Source organism: Schistocerca serialis, chromosome 7 (assembly GCF_023864345.2).
Source record: "Schistocerca serialis cubense isolate TAMUIC-IGC-003099 chromosome 7, iqSchSeri2.2, whole genome shotgun sequence".
Classification (NCBI taxonomy): Eukaryota; Metazoa; Arthropoda; class Insecta; order Orthoptera; family Acrididae; genus Schistocerca; species Schistocerca serialis.
Genome location: NC_064644.1, coordinates 165,791,794 through 165,817,328, shown reverse-complemented (window position 1 = coordinate 165,817,328; position 25,535 = coordinate 165,791,794). Strand labels below are relative to the sequence as shown.

At 44.2% G+C, this 25,535-nt stretch overlaps 1 protein-coding gene across 6 annotated transcripts in view; it reads right to left on the bottom strand.

The window, feature by feature from the left end:
- LOC126412721 (uncharacterized) overlaps positions 1-25,535 on the bottom strand; it is a 275,993-nt gene that overhangs the window by 11,797 nt on the left and 238,661 nt on the right. For all 6 annotated transcript variants that reach the window (XM_050082439.1, XM_050082443.1, XM_050082442.1 and 3 more), the window contains one exon: positions 7,835-8,131. In XM_050082439.1, coding sequence (XP_049938396.1) covers positions 7,835-8,131 — 297 coding nt within the window. The remainder of the gene's footprint in view (positions 1-7,834; positions 8,132-25,535) is intronic.

The window sequence follows — 25,535 nt, the reverse complement described above, 5'->3', positions numbered from 1 at the left end:
TCTTCATGTTGTTTCCTCTGGTTACTGAAGTGTATGGGTTTATTCACTGGCGGTAAGTTGTCTCCCAGTCTAGTAATAACTACAATGAATCCAAGAACTAAGGCCACCTATTTTAGTACCTTTTTAACTTGTTCATTCGGGTGAGCTTCATTCTCGATATATTCGTGGGTTTTTATCAAACCATACGGATTTGATTGAGTCTATAGTCAAATTTTATTTAAGTGCACTTGTGATACCCTCATCTCCCCTTAATCTATCATACAAGTGGTCTACTGGGTGTCAACATTAAGCATTCCTCATCTCGAATTGCAATTTAAAACATCCACGAGATATACACTCCTGGAAATGGAAAAAAGAACACATTGACACCGGTGTGTCAGGCCCACCATACTTGCTCCGGACACTGCGAGAGGGCACGCACGGCACAGCGGACACACCAGGAACCGCGGTGTTGGCCGTCGAATGGCACTAGCTGCGCAGCATTTGTGCACCGCCGCCGTCAGTGTCAGCCAGTTTGCCGTGGCATACGGAGCTCCATCGCAGTCTTTAACACTGGTAGCATGCCGCGACAGCGTGGACGTGAACCGTATGTGCAGTTGACGGACTTTGAGCGAGGGCGTATAGTGGGCATGCGGGAGGCCGGGTGGACGTACCGCCGAATTGCTCAACACGTGGGGCGTGAGGTCTCCACAGTACATCGATGTTGTCGCCAGTGGTTGGCGGAAGGTGCACGTGCCCGTCGACCTGGGACCGGACCGCAGCGACGCACGGATGCACGCCAAGACCGTAGGATCCTACGCAGTGCCGTAGGGGACCGCACCGCCACTTCCCAGCAAATTAGGGACACTGTTGCTACTGGGGTATCGGCGAGGACCATTCGCAACCGTCTCCATGAAGCTGGGCTACGGTCCCGCACACCGTTAGTCCGTCTTCCGCTTGCGCCCCAACATCGTGCAGCCCGCCTCCAGTGGTGTCGCGACAGGCGTGAATGGAGGGACGAATGGAGACGTGTCGTCTTCAGCGATGAGAGTCGCTTCTGCCTTGGTGCCAATGATGGTCGTATGCGTGTTTGGCGCCGTGCAGGTGAGCACCACAATCAGGACTGCATACGACCGAGGCACACAGGGCCAACACCCGGCATCATGGTGTGGGGAGCGATCTCCTACACTGGCCGTACACCACTGGTGATCGTCGAGGGGACACTGAATAGTGCACGGTACATCCAAACCGTCATCGAACCCATCGTTCTACCATTCCTAGACCGGCAAGGGAACTTGCTGTTCCAACAGGACAATGCACGTCCGCATGTATCCCGTGCCACCCAACGTGCTCTAGAAGGTGTAAGTCAACTACCCTGGCCAGCAAGATCTCCGGATCTGTCCCCCATTGAGCATGTTTGGGACTGGATGAAGCGTCGTCTCACGCGGTCTGCACGTCCAGCACGAACGCTGGTCCAACTGAGGCGCCTGGTGGAAATGGCATGGCAAGCCGTTCCACAGGACTACATCCAGCATCTCTACGATCGTCTCCATGGGAGAATAGCAGCCTGCATTGCTGCGAAAGGTGGATATACACTGTACTAGTGCCGACATTGTGCATGCTCTGTTGCCTGTGTCTATGTACCTGTGGTTCTGTCAGTGTGATCATGTGATGTATCTGACCCCAGGAATGTGTCAATAAAGTTTCCCCTTCCTGGGACAATGAATTCACGGTGTTCTTATTTCAATTTCCAGGAGTGTAGATAGCTGTGGTTTGCGGCATCATGTAAAGTAGCTCAAAAGGTTTTGTGGTTGTTTTTTTCGGAAGGACTCCTTTTATCTTGTTTCAGGTGCTGACTACATGTGAAGAGAGAGCCCATTGCGTGGTGTGACACGTAGGAAAGAAATCACCGACTGCTGTCCAAAGACATTTCCAACTTGAATTTCAAAGGGTGCACCAGAGGCTAAGACGGTTTGATGTGACAAGAGACTAGCTACTAGCAGTGCAAACAGACAGTCAGGCTCTGGCAGAAAACGCACGTCTGCTGAAACTGTGGTGGAGATCAGAGAGACCTTCCAAAGATGCTCATCAAAGTCAGCTCGCCGAGCATCAAGGGAGCTAAACATCCCTCACTCAACAGTATGTAGAGCTGCACAAACGACATCGCCTGCACGCTAACAAAGCTCAAATTGTGAAAGCACTGAAACGAAACGACTTACAGCTTCACCGTGAATTTTCTATTAAGATGTTGTGGCAGATCGAGCATATCTCCGACTGTCTAGGCAATGCAATTTTTCTAACGAAGTAGCCTTCCGCACAAGCGGCAAGATTACCTGACTGCTTTGATCCGTGGCTTTCAGGATGTCATGCAAGGAAACTGCGAGTTCGGTTTCACATGAACAATATTTTCAAAATCCATGTTGGTTGGCATGGAGGGGGTCGTTTTATTCCTCATTATGTTTCACGTCAGATTATGTTGTAAGATTCTAAACAAATCGACGTAAAGGATATTGAACGGTAGTTTTGAGGATCATTTCTGCTACCCTTCTTGCGGAGAGGCGTGACCTGTGCTTTCTTCCAACTACTGGGCATGATATTTTGTTCGAGTAATCTACAAAGGATTACAGTTAACAGATGGTATAGAATCTGATACGGATTCCATCGGCCCATGAGTCATTGTTCAATTTCAACGATTTTAGCTGTTTCTGAACGCCACTGATGCTAATATCCATTTCACTGGTGCGACGTAGTGAGTGCTCGTTTGCAGGTCAGACACCAGGGATTACGGTTTCACCTTTTCACACCATGTGAACAGAAACACTACTCGTGACAGGTGAGAGTCATTACAGGAAAAAAAGCGCCAAGGGCGCTGCAGTAGATTCACTTGCCACAAGTAGTCGATTGAGACAAGGAAGTAGGAGACAAACTCTCCCGTTTTTCTCGGGAGTCCCGTATTACAGCAATTTTTCTTTTGGTCTCCCCGGGTCCCTTATTGAACCCCTCTTTGCACCGTATATTTTGTCAGTGATCACTGTTATAAATAGTAATCTCAGTAAATACTATCGAAGCTTCAAAAGCCCTAACTGACAAGTCTCAAAACATCTTCCTATAGTAATCAATAGTGTTCTAGGCATGTACTCCTTTTTTCTGTTCGTGCTTCTGCGGAAAGAAGACGGCTTGGCTCAAGGTAATGCGAGGAGCGGAGAAAGAATAACATAGCCATCGCCTCTAGAGTGGCATGACAGGGGAAATGTTCACTTGTTTCTCGGACGTTACTGGCAACCAACGGATGCACTTGCCTCGTACCGGTCACCAGCTATGGTAAAAACAAGGCACGGAAGTAGCAAGGACTCACAGAAGCGGATTATAGAGACAGTCATGTCTAAACACATTGTATTATTTACTTCTCATCTGACTAACACAAGCATACTGTGTACTGTGTAAGCTTAACTTCAGCATCGCTCATAGGTGTAATGACGAATCCAGGCAAAATTCTTGTACAGAAGTTCAGAGTCGGAACGAAAAGAACTGAAGGCTTCCGAAAATTTACTAAAATATTTTGGTAATGATAGCAAGGACGTAAAAAACATTGCAGGTGAGCTAGCAACACTTTTTCATACTGTCGGACATAATGTCAGCTGCGGAAGTACGGATTACAGAAATAAATTATCTAAGAATGACTCTAATTTGGAAAAGATGATGACGTATGGTCAAACTAAGGCAGAAAAAATTGCGAAAAAGGATTTGGCTCAAAACATTTTTCAGCATGTCACTGATGTCTTAAAAGACCTAGCGAAATCAAGCAACTTCTTCTCTATTGTATCAGATGCGTCATACCACAAAAATAGAAATATGTTCCCTCTAGTTGTGAGGTATTTTAATCCTGACAAGGTGATAAGAAATGGAGTAAAGGCTTCACTAAACAGGCCGATGGGACAGGTAATGGGGTCCACAGCCTGATGAAATCTTTACGGAATTTTCGTAATTTAGATGTCAAGAACCTTAATGCATACTGTGCAGACAATGCAAATGTAAATTACGGGAAACATAATTCCGTGATTAAACAGCTTCAAGAACACAACAAGCTTTAGGCGAAACCAAATGCTCAGATCACATACTGCATAATGCAACAAAATATGTGTGTGAAGCATTAGATATTGCAATGCTCGTCTTGAAAACATATGCAGATTTGTCTGTATCAGCCACTCCAGGAAACCGCGATGAAGTTGTACAGCTGAAATTTATTGTGACTAAATCTCCCTTAAACCTCTCTTAAAATCGTGGTCTGATGTTGGTAATCTCCCTTAACGCTTTTAGACTTGAATTTTTTCAGGAGGAAGAAAGTTTTTCTTTACATGGTAATGCTCTTAGGTGATTTTTAATAGTTTTAGATGCACGATTTATACCAAAATTGTGGTATCGATAGCTACGATGCCACGGCGTACATGAAAGTTCTTAAATTGGCACTACGACAGACACCGACGACAGCGCCCTCTAGACTGTGCTGTGGAGGTCTAAGAGCTCCGCTTGCAGATTCTGCCATTTCATCAACAGCAGACGGCCTGGAAACATCACTTGATCCTCACAGGGTGATGGCTTGCTATTGAGACTATGTACTACTTACGATAGGTCTAAGGCTTCGCACCTCAGTGCAAAGTTATGTATTCAGTTAATATTGTGTTACAGTAAAACCTTTTCTAAGAACAGTACCAAGAGATTTTCACCTTTTCCTGCTCCTACTCACTTCCTACATTCGGCCTACCCTTCAGTTTACAGCAGCCTTCCAGGCGGGATACAAAAAACTATGTAGCCATTATCGAAACATCCTTCGTACACTTGGCTCCATTTTAAGGACTAAAGTTAATGATTACGAAATACTCTCTATTGTAATAAATAATAAAATGATCATTCAATAATCGCCATGTAAAATATAAATAACAATATTCAATTATACAGTGAAATATTGAGAACGAAACATATCCTACATTCTGACAGTCACGAGCTGCTGCGCACTGCTACACTGACTTGCTGAGATTGTAATAGAGATGCCCAACAGTTGGCAGCACTTGCGCATAATGAAAAGGGTGAGCATTCACAAATGTGTACCTCAGCTTTTATTGCAAAACAATACCTCTATTGCAGCTAAGACACAGTAAAAATTAATGTACACAGTCGCAGCTAGAGGGTCTGATAGGGTTAAAACCACGATCAAATGGTGGTCACTCGGCAAAAAAGTCGGTTGAAAATACCGCTTCAGTTGTAAGGTTCTTTTTATTTCGAACACGACCCGTTTCTGCCTCTTATATGCACATCATCATAAGGTGTTACAACTTTGTGCTGTGACGCGGAGCTCCGCAGTGGACGACTACAGGACGCGGTGTTTCACAAGCTTTTGGTGAAACCAAATGTTCAGATCACATACTGCATAAAGCAACAAAATATGTATGTGAAGCTTTAGATATTGCAATGCTCGTCTTGAAAATACCGGGTGATCAAAAAGTCAGTATAAATTTGAAAACTTAATAAACCACGGAATAATATAGATAGAGAGGTAAAAATTGACACACATGCTTGGAATGACATGGGGTTTTATTAGAACAAAAAAAAAGTTCACAAAATGTCCGACAGATGGCAGATGGCGCTGGACAGAAAACGTCAGTGACTGCGCATGAGAAACGTGTATAAAAGGAGCTGTAATGAGAGAGAGAATCAGATGCGCCAGCAGTCGCAGCATGTTGACGTTACCTGAAAAGGCGCTTTTAGTGAAGTTGTATTATCAGAATGGGGAATGTGCTAGTTCAGCGTTACGATCCTATCGCCATAGGAAGGGGATACGAACGGGTAAAGGTCCGTTGACAAATGCAGCTGTGGCGAGAACAATTTCGAAGTTGGAAGTCATGGGTTGTTTAGACGATAGACCCCGTAGTGGCCGACCGAGCACGAGGCGTAATGCTGCTGAGACAGTTCAGGAAGAAATGGAGACTGTAGCGGGTTCGTCTATGCACGGGGAAGTCAGCGCTCGTGCAGCCGCACGTCGCACCGGCATTCGATACACTACTGTTTGGTTGGCACTGAGGCCTACCCTCCGATGCTATCCGTACAAAATCCATCGGCATCATGAACTGTTACCTGGCGATTTAGTGAAGCGGAGGGCATTTGCGGTGTGGGCGTTTCAAAAGATGGTGGAAGATGACGATTGGTTGAGTAACGTGTTGTGGACCGACGAAGCTCATTTCACGCTCCGAGGGTCTGTCAACACCCACAACTGCTGAATTTGGGCTACCGAAAAACCTAGAACTGTCGTGGAAACTCTACGACGAGTAAGTCACGGTATGGGTTGGATTTACCACATCTACCATTATCGGGCCTTTTTTCTTCGAGGAAATGCGTGATTCTGGTTTTGTAACTGCTACCGTGACGGGTGAGAGGTACGCCGATATGTTACAGAATCGCATCATCCCCAACCTGGCTGATAAACACCTGATGGAAAGTACGATATTTTTGCAGGATGGCGGTCCACCCCATATTGCTAGACGCGTGAAAGATCTCTTGTGCGCGTCGTTTGGTGATGATCGTGTGCTCAGCCACATATTGAGCATTTCCTGTAAAGAACATCATCTTTGCTTTGTCTTATTTTGTTATGCTAATTATTGCTATTCTGATCAGATGAAGCGCCATCTGTCGGACATTTTTTGAACTAAATGATAACTAACTGAAACCCTCAGCTGCCGACAGGTGTTGTTGATATACCTCGATGTGGACAGTTGAAAATGTGTGCCCCGACCGGTACTCGAACCCGGGATCTCCTGCTTACATGGCAGACGCTCTACCCATATGAGCCACCGAGGACACAGATGAATAGCGCGATTGCAGGGACTTATCCCTTGCACGCTTCCCGTGAGACTCTCATTCCCAACTGTCCACAATTCTACGTATGTAATCTACCTTATAGACATTTGCCCATCCACTCATTACTCGCGCACGCTTTGATGATTCCCGTAAGAGTTTGGGCAACCTGTGCGCATTCGCACAGACGAAGGTCAATGGCTGGGTAGCCTTTAACTATATATGTGAAGACAGTAACTTTTCTCGAAAGAACAGAATACTGTTGATGACCGTGCAGCTTTTTCCTGGAATAAATGATAACTAACTGAAACCCTTAGCTGCCGACAAGTGTTGTTGATATACCTCGATGTGGACAGTTGAAAATGTGTGCCCCGACCGGTACTCGAACCCGGGATCTCCTGCTTACATGGCAGACGCTCTACCCATCTGAGCCGGCGAGGACACAGATGAATAACGCGACTGCAGGGACTTATCCCTTGCACGCTTCCCGTGAGACTCACATTCCCAACTGCCCACAATTCTACATAGCACGGTCATCAACAGTATTCTGTTCTTTCGAGAAAAGTTACTCTCTTCACATATATTTTTTGAACTTTTGTATTTTTTTGGTTCTAATAAAACCCCATGTCATTCCAAGCATGTGTGTCAATTTGTACCTCTCTATCTACATTATTCCGTGATTTATTCAGTTTTCTAATTAATACTGACTTTTTGTTCCCCCGGTATATGCACATTTGTCCGGTACTCGTACACTGCGGACCTCGGGATCACAGCACAAAATTGTAACACTTGATGATGTGCATATAAGAGGCAGAAACGGGTCGAGTTCTAAACAAAAAGAACCTTACAGCTGAAGCGGTATATTGAACCCCTGTTATAATGCTCAGTTGCGGGTTTTCCTCCGACAGGATTGTTTGAACTGTAGTTCAAGTCGGTCGAGTAAAAGCGACGTAAGACAGGGAGGAAGTGCCGGCACATAGGAAACAGGCTCGGTGGGAGGCACTCTCACCTTCTCCCACTGCCACTGGCCCTCCAGCGGGCGCTCGTTCACGAAGTCGAAGTTCCAGCGGCGGGTGGCTGCGGCCGTCTCCTCGGCGGCCATCTTGTCGGCGACGTCCTGGGCGGGCCGCAACACGTAGACTGCCAGCGGGTCGTCCGGCCAGCGCGCGCGGCGCCGCCTGCGCCCGGCGTCGCCGATGCCGACAGCGCCGCCGTCCTCGCCGGCCGACTCGTCGTCGCCGAAGAGGCGGCGGCGCACGCTGCGGGCCCGCACTACTTGCCGGCGGTCGCCGTCTGGAGCCTCCCGCTACAAAACACAGCCAGTGGAGCTCGCGTCAAGTGCTGAACCGAAGACAAACATTGCTGCAATGTGGGCACAGTAGGGACTCTACAATATCATACAGGGAGTACATCTAAGAGCGTGCAAAAATGTAACAGGACGTAGAGAATGCTCCACTGAACAATTGGAGGCAGGCAACCTCGGGCTAGAGAAGCCATCCTAAGGAGAAATGGAACTAAACTTGTCTACCGCTTTGTCTAGCGTTGCTGCTTTCCAGCTTATTTAGAACTGACATGCGAACAAGTTTACACGTACTATGCTGTTTATTTACATGTACTATGTACTATGGATAAATAAACAGCAAGACGAACAATTCGAAGCTGTTGTGTACATAGTTCCGCGTAGTCAGCGCGTACACAACTTTCCCACTAGAGCGCGCCCCGCTAAGCACAACAGCGCAGGTGCAGCTCTCTTCTGTCTCCGCACTATTAGATGGCGCTGCCGTAGAGACGGACCAAATTCTGCTTCCGCCGATCCGCGTATTAATATGTAACGCAGCCAATGAGATTGCTGCCCCCTCCCCCTTCACTTTTCCTCTTCTTCCCCCCCTTTTTTTCCCGTCATCTGACCAGTTTCCCCCCACCTGCTCTCGGGTGTGGTATGTCATATTTGTGCCAACTTTTTAGCGCAGTGTTTAAGTGAGTGTGCAGTGTTGTGCGTCTTTCCACAGTGTTGTGAACAGAAATCATGCTGTCGCTGGGTGTGCATTTTATATCTCTTGCGAACAGAACCCAGACTATCACCATGTTTTTTAATTGTCTGTCTATTATTTTTCTGCTTCCTGTGTATTTTATTAGCATCATCAACCCTGTGTTTTATGTTTTAAGCTCCAGAATTTTCTGCCATTTTACCTTTAAGTCACCGATTTTATCGCCAACTGTTATTATTTTTTTATTATCTTCATCTTTTTAAAACAAATTCTGTAGGCTGAAGAGCGGCGTAATAAGGTGCTGCCAGCCCGCCCCCTTTAGGGGGAATCGAAACTCAATAAAGGAAAAAAAAATGAGATTGCTGCAAACGTAGAACCTTTTCTCCTCGCGGATCAGACTCGCGCAGTGATACATGAACGCGCGAGGTATCATAACGAGTGTACAGACCTCCGATTAGTCAGTCTGCATTTGTCTGCACCAGTCTGTACCAGTCTGCATCAGTCTGTACCAGTCCATACGAGTTCTACATTTGTCTTTACCAGTCTATAGTCAAGTTTCAGTCTGCGCCTAATAAGATTACCTTATTCCTGTACATAGCCATGACGATAAATGTATAGACACTTTTGTCAAATATCAGAGATATATCTGAGGATAAGATTAACGTACTAATACCACAGGAACTTCAGATTGTCAATTGTAAATAGCATCCAGAACCAAGTTAAGTAATTTTTATGCTTGTTATTATTTTAATAAATGTGTGTGAAAATTAATCCAGTTCTGTTTAAAGTTGGTCACCGTCAATCTGCTACTCTAAGCGTACAAGTGGCATTTCTATCGTCTGACGTAACGGCAGAAGATAAACACGCCACGATAAGACCACGAGACATATTGCTGACACTCGCCTACTTCGTTAGAGCGACAAGTCAAATAATCTGATGGTGTGTGTACTGATGGTCTTACAGTACGCTCACCAAAGAAGCCGAACGAAAGTTGCCGTAGTTTAATGAGAACTGAAATATATGAAATTATTGTTGCGGCTAGGGTAATATCCAGGGAACAAATCGATTTTGCGCCACCTCCGTAATGTATTGTGTTCCAAAGGAGCCTCCGCCAGCAGCAGTGAAATCGTTGCTGCGCGTTACTGAGTAAGTTTGTTTAGTTTAAGAGCTCATGGCTGTATAAAACTTCTGTCCGATCATTGCTGATGTGTGGCGAACTAATGGCAGACAAGTGAAAATGGTAAATGATGAGGGGTTTTGTACCCACAGTTCCTACTGTAGAATCCTAGAGGACACATCATAATATTACTATTTACTGTACATTTGTTGTTTATGGCAGAATTTGAAACTGTCTACAGCGCGCAATTAGAAATTGTAGCTGCACAGGAACACAGTAAATCACCTTTTACTGTATGTATATGCTCTTAACAGGACCAGTAGTAAATTGTTTTCAGGAAATTATATAAACTGGTCAAGAAACTGAAAACCATTCGTCAAGGCTCGAAATGCAGAGTCTTCTGAACTAAGAATCACTATTTGTGACAAAATGCCGTTTCCAGAATGAGATTTTCACTCTGAAGCGGAGTGTGCGCTGATATGAAACTTCCTGGCAGATTAAAACTGTGTGCCGGACCAAGACTCGAACTCAGGACCTTTGCCTTTTGCGGGAAAGTGCTCTACCAACAGAGCTACTCGCCGTTTGTTTCATTTTTTGTAGAAGGACTGTTCTTCAGTAACGGATTGATTGATGCTAGCCCCAGAGAAACCTGTTTTCATAAAATTGTGTAAACTGATCAAGCAACTGAACATGGGCCCCCAAGGCTCGAAATGCATAGTGTGCTGAAATAAAAGTTACGATTTGTGACTAAATGCCGTTCGTTTTACTTTTTGTAGAACGATTAATTTGGATCTTATGGGCGCTCAACGGCGAGGTAATCAGCGAGAATATTGTTCAGTAACACATTGATGCTAGCGGCAGAGAACCTTTTTTTATTTACAAAGGACTATATAGTCAGAGTATTTTCGCCTTGCTACTCATCGTTCCATATTCTCTAAACGTGACGTCAATTCTATGTTGTGACTCAAAGAATATTTGCAGATCGGTCACCATTATTAAATTCCTTCAATTTATTCGTTTACTCCGATTTAACTGGGACCCTAAAATAACTCTACCAATAAATCCAAATCTGGTTTCGGCCTCTTCTGAAATTAATACGTCGTTTCTTCTTCGTATGGATTCAGAGGGATATCCCCAAAAGTCTTATACTATTTGATCAACAGTAATTGGACCTTTCTGTTCAGGAGTATCTTAATGTTTCTACGATAACTCCATATGGTATTATTCGTCCGCCGATTTTACATGTGTTCCATAAGGACGTTGCGAGATACAAACGTATACTGTAGTACAAACATCTTCTAGAGAGATATATAAGGGTCAGTCAAAAAGTTAAAAGTTTCCGTTCGAAGACCGTACAGTCGAGAATCGGCATTCCAGCCAGGCAAAATCGCCGTGAGCATTGAGGCAATCATTCCACCGACGCATCAAGTTGAAGATATCCGTTTGATAAAACACCTTGTCCTTCTGCGTGCAGAAGCCTGTGATTGGCTGCTCCACACCCTCGTTCGACATGAATCGTCGTCCCTTAGAGACATTTTTAAGGGACCGAAGACGCTATAATCGCATGGGGAGAAATCAGGATTAGAGGGCGGGTGCTCGTGTGTCTCCCACTTCTGCGTTACATTTGCAAATACTACACTGATCCCTTGCTTACGTGTCGCTGCTTTTATATACACGCAATGGAGTCGCACTGTGTTGCATATACGCTGCGGCAACGCACACAAACGGGAAATTTTTGACCGCCTCTCACATATACTGCTCTCGCAGCACGTTTCTAACGCGATTAGATGTAACGTTTTCTATCTCTTGTCACTTGAACCAGGTTCAGTACATCACAGATCCAGATACTACGAACGAGAAAAAAAATCGCACTAAGAGAAGTTACAAACAATTCACTCAAGAAAAATCTGTTTTTTGCGGGGGAGGGGGGGGGGGGTTGTTATCTGCGACTTACAATCAGGTCGTTTTCGGCGCCTAAACGCCAGTGAGCCAATGGTGCCACGTTGCTCGAGGGGAAGCCTACGTTACAGGCGCAGACTCCTAAAACACGTTCTTCCCACTTGTTGTCGGCTTTGTAACGCCACACTTCGTTTATTGTACACCTACACTTCAACTAATGCTTTTGGTCTTACTTTGGATTTGTGAGAGGTCACTTAATTCATACATCTTACTGGATAACTTACGACATATCCGAAACACGATTATTCCAAAGGCAACCTAATGCTATATGCGTTTCACACTCATGTATCGGCTGTAACCACGATTAACAAACGTGTTTAATTTGCTTCAGATGGAGGCGTGAAAGAAACAAGTGGCGACACAAAATTGACGTAAAATAACAATTTCACATATTCATATATGATAAAATTGTTATCAGTATATTTACTAATGAAACGATGTTTTTCTTTCACACTTTAACTGTCGCTTTTAATGTTTGTGAAGTATAGAATCAAAAAGTCATCCTTCGCCGCTCGTTATCTGTTAAGCCAAGCTTTTGTTTTGATCAGACAACAGCACTGTAAGGGCAGCATTAAAATTTATCCGTCATAGCATCTAATTAAAGGCAATTTCATTTTAATAAACGTCCAAGGAACTAATAGTTAGGTAAATGTAATGCCGTTCCTCTTGAGTATATAAATCTACGCAAAAAGACCACAGGAAACTGGTATTAAGCCCTATATTCTTTTCATTGTACCTAAATGATGTGTCAACAGTCTTTTTCTACTGCAAATACCACATGCACGCTGAAAACCACCAGTTGTATGTAAGTACAAAACGAAAAACCTGAAGAAAACTAACGAGAATCTCAATACTGATCAGTGTGCACTTATCAAATTGGCCCAGGATAGACGTTCAAAGCTCAACTCATTCAAAACCCAAGCTGTACTTGTTGGTCATTCTAGGCTCATTAGCCCAAAATAGCGGGAGTCCCTCCCAGCTTTAACCGTAAATGGGACACATATCGACTTTTCTACTTCGGAAAAAAAGTCTAACAGTAATAACAGATGAAAATCTAAATTGGAATGAACACGTAACTATAATGTGTAAGAAGGCTTCGGCATCTCTCCATGCCCCACAAAAATATAAAAAGAGCCGCCGTCCTTACCTGAAAAAGTAACTTGTAAAAACACATTTCCAAACTATTGATTACAGCGATGTTAACCTGCAAGGCCTTTCTCAGGAAAGCCCACGGCGCTTGTAATTGGTTATGAATGCCTGTGTTCGTCAAATCTGTGATGCTCGACCCTTTGATCGTATTTCAGCATCGTACACACAGCTGTCCTGGCTGCGTGCACACAAGTGCAGAGATTTCCTTACCCTCTGTCTTCTCCTCTGTCTTGTCAATGAAAACTGTCTCTCGTATCTCTCCTCGACCTGGACACACTTGTCTGAACAACAATGAAGAAACACCTGTTCTCATCAGAGCAAACTGCTTTCTGTCTCACTCCATCGTTCAGTCACCTTCTCGAATCCTTTTCAGTACCAGTAACCTGACTCTGGAACAACCTGCCGCACTATATTAAATGACTAAATAAAATCTCCATCTTCAGAAGACATGTAATGAGATATCTACGAAAGCAACAATAAGATTACCATTGTCCCTTTACGCACTCGTTAGCATTGTACATCCCTCTTTGGAACCCGACCTTCCTTATTTCCCAGTATTCTTAGCCGATGTAGTTTCCTTAAATTTCATTTTCCCAGAACCTGCTATATCAGAAAACATCTATTTTGTTGCCCTATAAATTCTTCTTATATCTGGCACTATCATTATCGGTACTAATTTCACAATTGTGTCATTTTTGTTATTATTATTATTATTGTTGTTGTTGTTAATATTATTATCACTATTAGTGGCTGCAGGCGGAGTATTAAAAGCTATGCCATTATCAATTTCCTTAGTTCATAACCAGCATAATTTATTCACATTGCCACTTCAGACAGTCAATCATTTTAATAGCACTTGTCATACTAAAATTCTTATTACTGGTTAACTACGATATAAAAGATACAGCACGTGCGAAACCCTGTTATGATGTAAGAGAGCGTCTGTTGATCCTAACTAAATCAGGTTAAATAAACAAATCATCACATGTAAACAAAAAATTCGTAATTAATGTTCTTCTTGAATATTAATTTGTTTTGTAACTCTATATTTTCATATTCATAATTCGTTCACCACTCTCAAGCCATGGTCTTAAATTTATTTCGTATGGAGGTATAATATTGCGCTAGTTTCAAAGGCCCACAAAAATTTCAGTCTAATCGGATAGCTGCGGATTTTGGTTTATAAAGACTAACCTGTGTACATAGGAAGAAATTAATTAAAACTAAGATGGTAAGGCAGAAGGTATGACGACTTGCCAGCAGGTCAAAGGTAGATGTAGATCCAGAACGCTCTGAGAACCCCTGGAGTAGTACATTTTTGCGTAAGACGAAGCGCCCTATGGGCCTGAACGGTTGTCGGAATCTGTAGTGCTGTTCTCGCTCACACCTTCATTCTGAAACTTTTAAGAGTTATCGGAAATGTAATGCGAAGCTGGTGTTTATGAACGCCTCGAGCGCCGTGTGGGAAACCGATAAGGCGCAGAGGGTCTGCAGTTCCGGGAAACAGTCTGCGCCGAGCCATCGCGAAGCGAGACTGCGCGCTGCCTGCTGTGACGTCACTATACTGCTGTAACTGCCGCCGGACTTGACGCAATATCCGTTGGCCGAGAACAGCGGAAAAAGCACTTCTTCGCTGGAACTCTGCTTCCTGATACACTCACAGCTGCTTTATGCGACGTAGCTGCGTGCCTCACGACCGTGCAACGATGATAAACCTAATATCTTTCGTCATCACATCAGTATACAGAATCTGCGCATACAGTATGAAATTCTTGGCGAATACATGTCATTTCCCTTTATCAGTTTGTGTCATCTTAAGGAAATGATGGTTTCCAGAGTACTGTTCCAGCTTTTCAAGTCCTCGTGAAGTAGGCATCACAACAAGTATCGAACGTACCCAGATAATTCCGTGTACACCACACAAAACGGTACTGCAGATGCTCGGGTAATTTAATTGGGAATCTTTGGAAGAAAGAAGACTCCTTCGTCGCGAAATGCGGTTGTTTAGATTTTAAGAACGTAAATTTTACGAAGATGTTTCGACATTCTGCTGCCACTCGATGTATATCTCACGCACAGATCTGGAGAATAACATACGAGAAATAAGCGAATGCACAGAGGCGTACAGACAGTCATATATTTCCATCGCTCATTGTGCAATTGGAGCAGAACATAAAAGAGCTAAAATTGATACCAGGTACTCGCCGATTCGCAGTGTACTGTGGCTTCTGGTGAACATATGTAGATAGAGATGTAGAAGGAACACGGCTGACGGAAGCATATAATGTAGTCCAGGAAGGCTACCGTTACACTGTCCAGCACTTACGACGTGTTTACGTGATTTGATAGCAGAAAAATGGTAGAATCTTCTGATAGCTACGAATTACGATATCATATGAAACCATTCTAAACGACTCCCTTAATTCAGTGACAAAGGAATTGTTCCCAATTTGGGAGCCGGCGCTTCAGTAAGGAACCGCGCTGCTGCTACGGTCGCAGGTTCGAATCCTGCATCATACATGGACGTGTGTGATGTCCTTAGGTTAGTTAGGTTTAAGTAGTTCTGAGTCTAGGGGACTGGTGACCTCAGATGTTAAGTCTCATACTGCTTAGAGCCATTTTGAACCACTTTGGGATTGCGTTATTCAAGGAGACGTTGAAATGTCAAGGGCGGGATTAAATAAAATATTAGGTTTCTTGTGGTGTCCATTTTTCGTAGTATCTGTATATTAACTGCAGTATTTTACAAGACATACGTCGCTTCCTTGCTGCACATTAATATTTTGCTTTATTTGTGCACCCAGATGCGTTTCGTCTTTTTAATAAGGCATCTTCAGTGGGTGTCCTTTGATATCACATGATTGTTTGTTATAACGTATTGGTTACAGATTTAAAACAGTTACTTGAAAGTTTTTTACAGTAAAATGAAAAAGGTACTCACAGAGCAGCTTCTAATTCATTATCTGAAAACCATTCAACTTTCCCTCACCCAGAAAAGTGGTTGAAAGCGTTCAGTTTTTCGTTTTGTAACTGCAGTTTCGTAACACAACACTTTGATGCCATCTTCCGTACCTAGAGAGTCATCTGTTTCTGCAAGTATTGCCAAGTTTCCGAATTTTTGCTTTCATTTGTTTCTTGTCTGACTCTGTATGTACTGATATTAGTTTCTGTTTACGTGCGTGAGGAAAAAAAAGACTAAGCGAAACGGTCCTTTTTCGCTAATTGTTACTAAATCCAGGAAGGTCAGTAGTTGATTCAGCATTTGGTGCAAAGATTAACAGCTAACCCCTGACACAAAGAAATCTAATTTAATGCTAATAAATAGTCGACAAGATCCGAAATAGTTAAATTTCGTAATCGGAGAGCAATAACTGAAACGACCATATAAATTCATCAGAGGCAGAAACAACTGTTAAGAGTCCGATTTATTGAAACATTGCTAACGAAGTATAATTCACGCTTTAACTTGTTAGCTGTAAAAACTCTCGTTCGACTAATTCTTTCGTAATACTGGACTTAACGGTAGAGATAAAAAGAAAGAGAGATTCAGAGAAGAATTGCGCATTTCGTAAGGCGTTCGTTTGCTCAGCGTGAGAGTGTCACTGAAGTATTGAACTAACTGCCGTGGGAGACATCACAACAAAGCGATGATGCCTACAAAAATGTGGAGTCATTACTTCATCTACTGCTAGGTAGCATATCGGGCAACACGTGTCCATCAGCGCATTCAGTCAGCTGCCAGGTTGAGGTTTTCAGCTCCCTCCTAGTTCATGCCCATGCACTGAAGATTCTATGCAAAACTTCGTTTCCCGGTGTTATGAGGTCTTCCTCTACTTCTGCATCCATCCGTTGGTTTCCACAACAGTACTGATTTGGGGATTCTTCCACCTTTCAAGCGTAGAGCATTCCCTACAAGCCGCAGTCTACTTTGAACTACGATTTTGCGCAGGCTGTGTAGAGCTTCCAACAATTTTATAGGTTTAAACATGGTTGTGATAACTGATTTTCAAAATTCGCCTCAGCCATCGCTGTTGAAAGATACTGCGCTATTGTGCTGACATTTGCTGACAATTTCCAGGTCTCACGTATGTATATGGCTATCGGTAGCATTATAGAGGAATACAGCCGAAGCTTTGTGGACATATTTATAAAGTCTAATTCCCCGTTCTGCTGCTCATGTCAGCATCCTCATCCTTTTTATTACAGATGACGCTGCCCCGGTATATTAATCTATCAACACCTTCTATGACCTCCTGTTGCACTACAATTTCGATAGATACATCTCCACTTTTTACGTAGACAGTTTTGTCATACCACCATTTGTTCTAAGCCCTACAGAACTGGCTGTCCAATCCGACTTAAAGGTCACTAGTTTGTGATATTTCTGCCAGAAGAACAAAGTCATCAGCAAAATCCAGGTTCGTAAATGTGCATTGTTCATTGTAACGTATGTCCATGTTGGAGTTGTCCATAAATTTTCTCAGTATGTTACCTACGACCGATATGAAAAGAACTAATTTTTACAGGCAAAACACGGAGAAGATGCAACAAGTCTATAAAGAGACCGCCTACACTACGCTTTTTCGTCGTCTGCTAGAGTACTGCTGTGTGGTATCGGATCCTTATCAGATAGGATTGACGGAGGACATGAAAAAGCCCAAAGAAGGGCAGCTCGTTCGTATTAACGCGAAACAGGGAGAAAGTGCGACGAATATTATAAGCGATATAGGGTGGCAATCGTTAAAACGAAGGCGTCTGGAGATCAGACGAGATCTGTTGACCGAAGTTTCAATCACCATCTTTGTCTTTTGTATATGAAAATATTTTACTGTCGCCAATCTACATAGGGAAATAAAACAGGAGAAATCAGAGCTCCTACAGAGTGGTACGGCAGAGAAGTAGTCGGGAAATTATACGGAAAACCCTCTGCCAGGCAAATAAGTGTTGATTTCAGAGTAGTGATGTAGGTGCAGCTGTAGAAATGGTGACAAAATGCATCCTTTTCTGACGCCTGTCAGAATGCTGAAAAGAGGGGTGATCCCGTCTTCAGTTTTATACAGCAACTCGAGACTTGATACGGGTTTCTGAAAAGATCACACAGAGACGGCAAGGATTTCCATATAGACTTACAATATTCCACGATGATTTTTTGTGCATACTATCAATTTTCTTAAAAAATCAACGAGGTTTAGTTGCAATGGATGGCTGAATTCCATGCCTCGCTTTATTACGTTGCGCATAACAGATACTTGTTCGTAGCGGGATCTCCCACTTCTAATGCAGCTAGTTCTTCTCGTACTGAACAATCGGCTGTTTCTTGTATCCTTTTTAGCAGCACGAGGCCAAAGACAGTTTCTAGCATCGAGAGAAGCGTGATGTCTCTCTAATTTGCACATTTGGTTAGATTTCCGTTCTTCGGTAGTTTTACTATCATACCACGCCTGCAGTCTTCTAGAACTTGCCTAGCTATATTGTACAGTTTAATAAGTCTAGACCTGTATACTGCATATTGCAAAAAGTCTGATATTCCTTGAGGCCACGTGCCAAATCGGGCCTCCAACTTAAATATTGCGCAATGACCATCTGGGCAAATCTACTAAGTTCAGGCTTAGTACAGCGTGGTAGCAACGATCCTTCTTCCCGTACACGAAGCGTGATTTAAATAGAAAATGAGATTGATTGGGGCAGGGGTGGGCGGGCTACCTGTTTGCATCCTTTGCCACACATCGAGCGTAAGGATGCAGATGCAGATTTCATGTTATTGATCTCTTTCTCCATCACGTATAGGGACACCACTTGCATGTTTCTTTCTTTTGGTAGTTTCTTTTCCCTAAAGAATATTATTCCTTTATAGCGTTTGCATACTACTCCCGGTAAAGCAGCGGGTGTCCCTAACGGACGATAGTGCATTTACGTTCGACCCAGAGGAATCCATTCGGAATATTGTTAGTGGTCTGGGTTTCCGTCATCATTGTTTAGCCTACCAAGGGGGAGAATGCGTTGGTGCTGACTATCTGATCACAGCACTCATCGTCAATTCGAATGCGGTAATCCTAAACCTCTCGACAGTGTCATGTGCATATTAGAGCGTATGCCATTGTTGATAGTAAGGTCCCCGTCAGTTGAGACCGTCATGCACACAAAAATGAAAGAAAACATACAAGAGTGGTCCCCCTTCAATACTTAGATAAGTTATATTTTACGTCTGCACTTGAAAATGGATTACAGTGAGCTCCAACAATACATTATGTACATACTGCGCCCAAAAAATACCTAGGTCGCTGTTAGCCAGTAGATCCCGAGGGGCAGGTCCTTCCGCCAAGTCTGCTAGTTTTTCCCCTTCTTTGCTGACATCGCAGCTTATCTTCTACAAGGACTATTTAGTGTGACTCTAGTGCCAAGTTATGAGAACTGGCGACGGACTGAGAGAAGCGTCAGTGTGAAATCCTTTGACTTATCCCACTTTTCACCTACGAAATCGAAGTAACCGCGGATCTTGACAATGCGCCACTCTCGTTGCGAAGAGCTCTTTGCTTCAGATGACGGGTGTGGTTCAAATGGTTCAAATGGCTCTGAGCACTATGGGACTCAACTGCTGAGGTCATTAGTCCCCTAGAACTTAGAACTAGTTAAATCTAACTAACCATCCAATGAACAGGTCATCGTAATTGTGACATCACGCAAAGATCGCAGTGCCACATCAAAGTCGGCAATGCGCAAAGATACCACAGACATTAGCGTCGTCTCGCTGCAGTCTGCAATGCCCAATGGAAGGCGTTCCTGAAGACATGCCCTCTCTGTCACTTGGATGGCGCCGTCTACTGAGACGAGCATGGACTCACGTTGTGCCGCAATTCGTGACCATCGATGAAGCAGTCACCTTCATCTAGTTACAACACCAGCGCTATTCAAGTCACACATGGAAATTTCTCGCTTTTTTTTAAATATGGACTTCTACTTCAAGAGAAGAGTTTGTAATTACGTTCATCATGCGATGGTTTACTGTTCGAAGACAGTTGTAAATATTGGACACATTCTTATGGCAATGGATTGTATCAAGCTAATTAATTTCATAAATTAGGCAACGTAATAAAGTGCGCTAATGGTTCATACGTTACAGTTCCGATCAGCCATCTCTCAGAACAATCAATGAACCCACAGCTATGCCCAGATGACTGTAGCATCGTCAACTCATAAGTCACCAGCAGTGCCTCATTCTCTCATTCCACGAGATGTAATATGAGCGACCCACATTACTGGCATATACTGTAGTGATTACGAACTGTATTTCATCGCTACTCTTCCTCTTTCAAGCCAAGCACTGGTGTTAAAAGATTTCTCAAATAATTGGGTTTACAGCCACCTACGTCCAGCTGCCACCACAGTACTATCGTGCGTTATCGACCTCGGATACGTGGGTCGCTCTCACGGAAGGGCGGTTAGTGAAGCTTTCTGTGGCATAATTCCCGTCGCGTGGAGAATCTGGAATGTACGGCCTCACTGCTGCTCTCTTCGAGATGTAAGTTATGTATTCAAATCTAATTTCACCTCAGCTCCTCCTTTCATTTTCATAATCATCCTTACGCGTGAAACACAGTGCTGCACCCTCACTGCTGACGCTCTACGTTCGACGCAAGCATACAGATTGCACCAAGATTATACATATGGCGAAGGATCCTAAGTTGAGTATTTTGAGATATGAGACCAATGACAGGGGATGAATCTTTTAGTTGCTATGACGTCTTCCATGAGCAGCTCGTGTGTGACACATGTTTGATACCTGCCTGTGTTTCGCAAAATTGTCTGCGATCCAAACTGCAAAAACAATACACAGGCGTCTGTGGTGAATCTACGGTGGACGTTACTACTGCATACTGGATGATTCAGCTAATTGGAGGAAAACTGCAGGGAACGACCTCCGTCAGGATAAGGAGCAAAGAAGGTCATTTGGACATATTGCCGGAAACGTATGATTTGCTACAGGCTATTTATTGAATCATCATGCCTCTACAATACAATGCAACGCACGACACGCTGTGATAAGAGAACCGTTAGATAAGTGTTTCGAAGTGGCTCCCATTGGCCTCAAAGCATGCGCGAACACCACGCAGCAGTGACTGACGCACACCATCAAATGTGCCATTCTGAAACTTAAAGGCGTCACTGGGAGTTTCACTACCTGCACGTCCGAGATGGTCCTGCGTACACGATATCTTTCACATGTCCGCACAGGTATGAACGTAAAGGTTCGAGACCTGGTGACCTCGTCCGAGGCGTTGGTGGTGGTGATAAGTTTCTATGGGACCAAACTGCTGAGCTTATCGGTCCCTAACCTTACACACTACTTAATCTAACTTAAATTAACTTACACTAAGGCCAACACACACACCCATGCCTGAGGGAGGACTCGAACCTCCGACGGGGGCAGCCGCGTGAACCGTGGCAAGGCCCCCAGACCGTGCGGCTACTTCGCGCGCCTACCTCGTCCGGTCCAGTGGTCGAGCTAGATGTTGTCGAGATGCTTCCACACGAAAACGGGCTTCAGCACCGTCGTCTAGTGGCCACATTACCCCTCGTAGTACTAAAGGCACGACTTCCAGTAGGAGAGGCAGGTTACACAAGCAACAAGTATAGACAGGTCTTGTCCGTCAGGCGTTGTGAAAGGACGACTGGTCCCACGAGGAAATCGCCATTAATCTTTCGAGTGTGGACTTGAAAGACTAATACAGGCAGAACATTTCCACTTATTTGGTGTGTTCTTGTATGTGCTTTCCATTATCGAAAGTTACACTGTCAAAGATCTTTTATCTCTACCGTCAACTGGAAGTACCTCCCACTGGAACGCAGTTCCGGCCATATGTCCATATGATCTCATCCACTCAGGAATCGTTTCCTGCAGTTTTCCCCTTTTAGCCAAACCAAGCTGGATAGTGTACAGCTGGTTGTCGAAGGGACTGTTCATCCGGCATCATGCTAACTAGAATAAATTTATCACGGTGGATAGAAACTTACAAGAAATTTCGTCGTTCAAGGCTGTGACAGCTTGCCGAGTTTACAGATAGAGAATCGTTCACGTGGTTGAATTAGAGGAGACGCTGTTGAACCCCGTGAGAGATGGTTCATTAATTAGCGCCCATCAACTTGCCTGTCAAGTGTTACGCCTCGAGGAAAAAGTGGGGAGAGAACTTAATCACACCCCTGTCATAAACAACGTGTGCCAGCAAGGTTCGAATCAATTTATCCCGGAGCTGGGATGTTACTGCAAGGATCAAGTTGTTTATATCACTTCCGACCATTGGTTACTTACCTCGAAGTATTTATTACGAAATTTATTTGCAGTCGCGAATTCTTTTGACATCAACTGTATTAGTTACGGAAGTATTACCTGTTGTTGTTAAATGAAAATTTGTGCCGAATCGTGACTCGAACCTGGATTTCTCGCTTATCGCGAGAAGTCGTGTCAGCCATCTTGGCATCCGTACACGTGTCCCACACCGATCAAAACCTCCACTTGGAACATTAAAATAAGTTTTATCCGCCTATACGGGTAAAACGACGATAACAACACATTCATTGAACACGTTGGTCTCATTACTCCTGTTGTTGAATCAAAGTAATGTTGAGCAATAGTGGTGTTTAAATTGTAGCATATGGAGATTTGAATCGGTCCAGGAAGCGTGCATGGATATCCGAGGAGGAAAAGATGAAAAAGAAAAATCGTGCTCAGCGCGAATGTCTATCATGTATGGGACCGGGGTTCGACTCTCAGCAAAAAAAAAAAAAAAAAAAAAAAAAAAAAAAAAAAAAGCGGTAAACAGCGCATCACGTCGGTATGGAAAAAATTTATGGTTAAGGCGACAGACCGCGACAAGCGGGAAATCCAGATTCTCGTTCCGTACCGTCACAAATTTACACGTGTCGCCAGTAGCACAGCTGATGTCAAAAGAATTCGGAATTGCGAATAAGCTTAGTAACATCAATACAGTTTCAGATCTTTACCAATGTCTGTTTCTTGAAACATGCCTGCATGTTTGAGCGAATAGAAACTGTAAAATAAGTATCAAAGTATTAAATTTAGTATTCTTTACCGTGTGTAGAATTTTGAACTTAACGTTTTGGGACACCGTGTATATTTCAGGCAGTACGCTTAAGAAAATAATGCGAGCCGATCACTGTATTTCCGTCGTTTTACATCTTCAGAATGGAGTTGTAGCCACGAAACGGGTTTTACAAAATCAGGAAAATTAATTATTGTGACAATGACGGTGAAGTACCAGCAAAAATATTCATAATCTATAAGTTACAATCACGGACAGCTTCTGACGAACTATCTGTTAACGTTCTTTTAGTGTTACGATTCACGACGTTGTAACTGGATTCGCCCAGTGGTCATCCCTAGACAATCACTAGATATAAAGAAATCAACTTCATATCTTTAGCCGTTCGTGAGAAGAAGCAAATCGCAAGTAATTACTTTTTTACAAAAAATCGCGAAGTGAACTGTTTAATAATCTAAAACAAACAAAACTCTATCGTTATGGATCCCACTGATCACTGATGATGCCTTAGAACAGGAGAACGCGAAACGAGTTTGGGATAAATAAAGTAACTAGCAGCAGGAAAAGGCAAAAAATTGTTCAAATGGCTCTGAGCACTATGGGACTTATCTTCTGAGGTCATTAGTCCCCTAGAACTTAGAACTACTTAAACCTAACTAACCTAAGGACATCACACACATCCATGCCCGAGGCAGGATTCGAACCTGCGACCGTAGCGGTCGCGCGGTTCCAGACTGTAGCGTCTAGGAACAGGCAGCTTTATTTACAAAACAAGAACAAAATATGTTGGATCACAGCGTATTGATAACTAAAATAGTCCTAACCTGAGGATTTGTAAACCTGTCTGCCGAAAGAGAATCCAAGAATTAGACGCAGCAACAATTAGATCTTAGCAAACATTTTTTTCGTGGGAAACAGCGCCTGGATAGCGACCATTCCCAAGCCGCTTCCACGCGTCTCTTCATAAGGCAATTTCCACACATGACAACTAAACGGAATGGCACCTCCTGTGGCTGTAACGCTGTAAATACAACTTACTACCCCGTTTGGTAGCGCTTGCTATCATTTTATGGTGGCACCGGTTCGCGATTTACTACACCTGCGAGGTACCACGAAACCTGCTCCGGCACCGGAAGGAAGGCGTTTTATTGCGGCGCGCCTACATTCGCGAGCTTAGTCCCCTGGACGGACGGAGGGGCACGCCGGTGCGCGGTGTGGGCGCGTCCCCCCTGTCGCGCGATAATTATCGCTTAATTGAGACATCCTCATCACCTCAAATGACTCCCCGCGCCGCTGCACGCCCCACACGTGTGCTCCGCAGCCACGGGACACGGCCCACCTCGGTCCTGCGACCGACAGCGCATGTCCGGGAAACGTCTGCTAACGGCTGCAGCGTCCTGCCCACAGCCGTCCCACCCGTGCATCCTCCTCAGCACAGCCACCTGTACACTGCTGGCCATTAGCCCTTAGAGTCTCAGTGGGGTCACACACACCGCGACTGTTTCTTGTCGCTCTGTTGCTAACGCAAAATCACCCTACTGGCCATTAAAATTGCTACACCAAGAAGAAACACAAATCATAAACGGGTATTCATTGGACAAATATATTACACATTTTCTGTATCCAGAAAGGCCCGTACAGGACCTGCAACATGCGATCGTGCATTATCCTGCTGAAATGTAGGGTTTCGCAGGGATCGAATGAAGGTTACAGCCACTGGTCGTAACACATCTGAAATGTAACGTCCACTGTTCAAAGTGCCGTCAATGTGAACAAGAGGTGACCGAGACGTGTAACCAATAGCACCCCATACCACCACGCCGGGTGGTACGCCAGTATGGCGATGACGAACACACGCTTCCAATGTGCGTTCACCGCGATGTCGCCAAACACGGATGCGACCATTACGTTTTGCCATTCGTGCACCCAGGTTCGTCGTTGAGCACACCATCGCAGGCGCTCCTGTCTGTGATGCAGAGTCAAGGGTAACCGCAGCCACGGTCTCCGAGCTGATAGTCCATGCTGCTGCAAACGTCGTCGAACTGTTCGTGCAGATGGTTGTTGTCTTGCAAACGTCCTCATCTGTTGACTCAGGGATCTAGACGTGGCTGCACGATCTGTTACAGCCATGCGGATAAGATGCCTGTCATGTCGACTGCTTGCCATACGAGGCCGTTGGGATCCAGCACGCCGTTCTGTATTACCCTCCTGAACCCACCGATTCCATATTCTGCTAACAGTCATTGGATCTCGACCAACGCGAGGAGTAATGTCGCGATACGATAAACCGCAATCGCGATAGGCTACAATCCGACCTTTATCAAAGTCGGAAACGTGATGGAACGCATTTCTCCTCCTTACACGAGGCATCACAACAACGTTTCACCATCCAACGCCGGTCAACTGCTGTTTGTGTATGAGAAATCGGTTGGATACTTT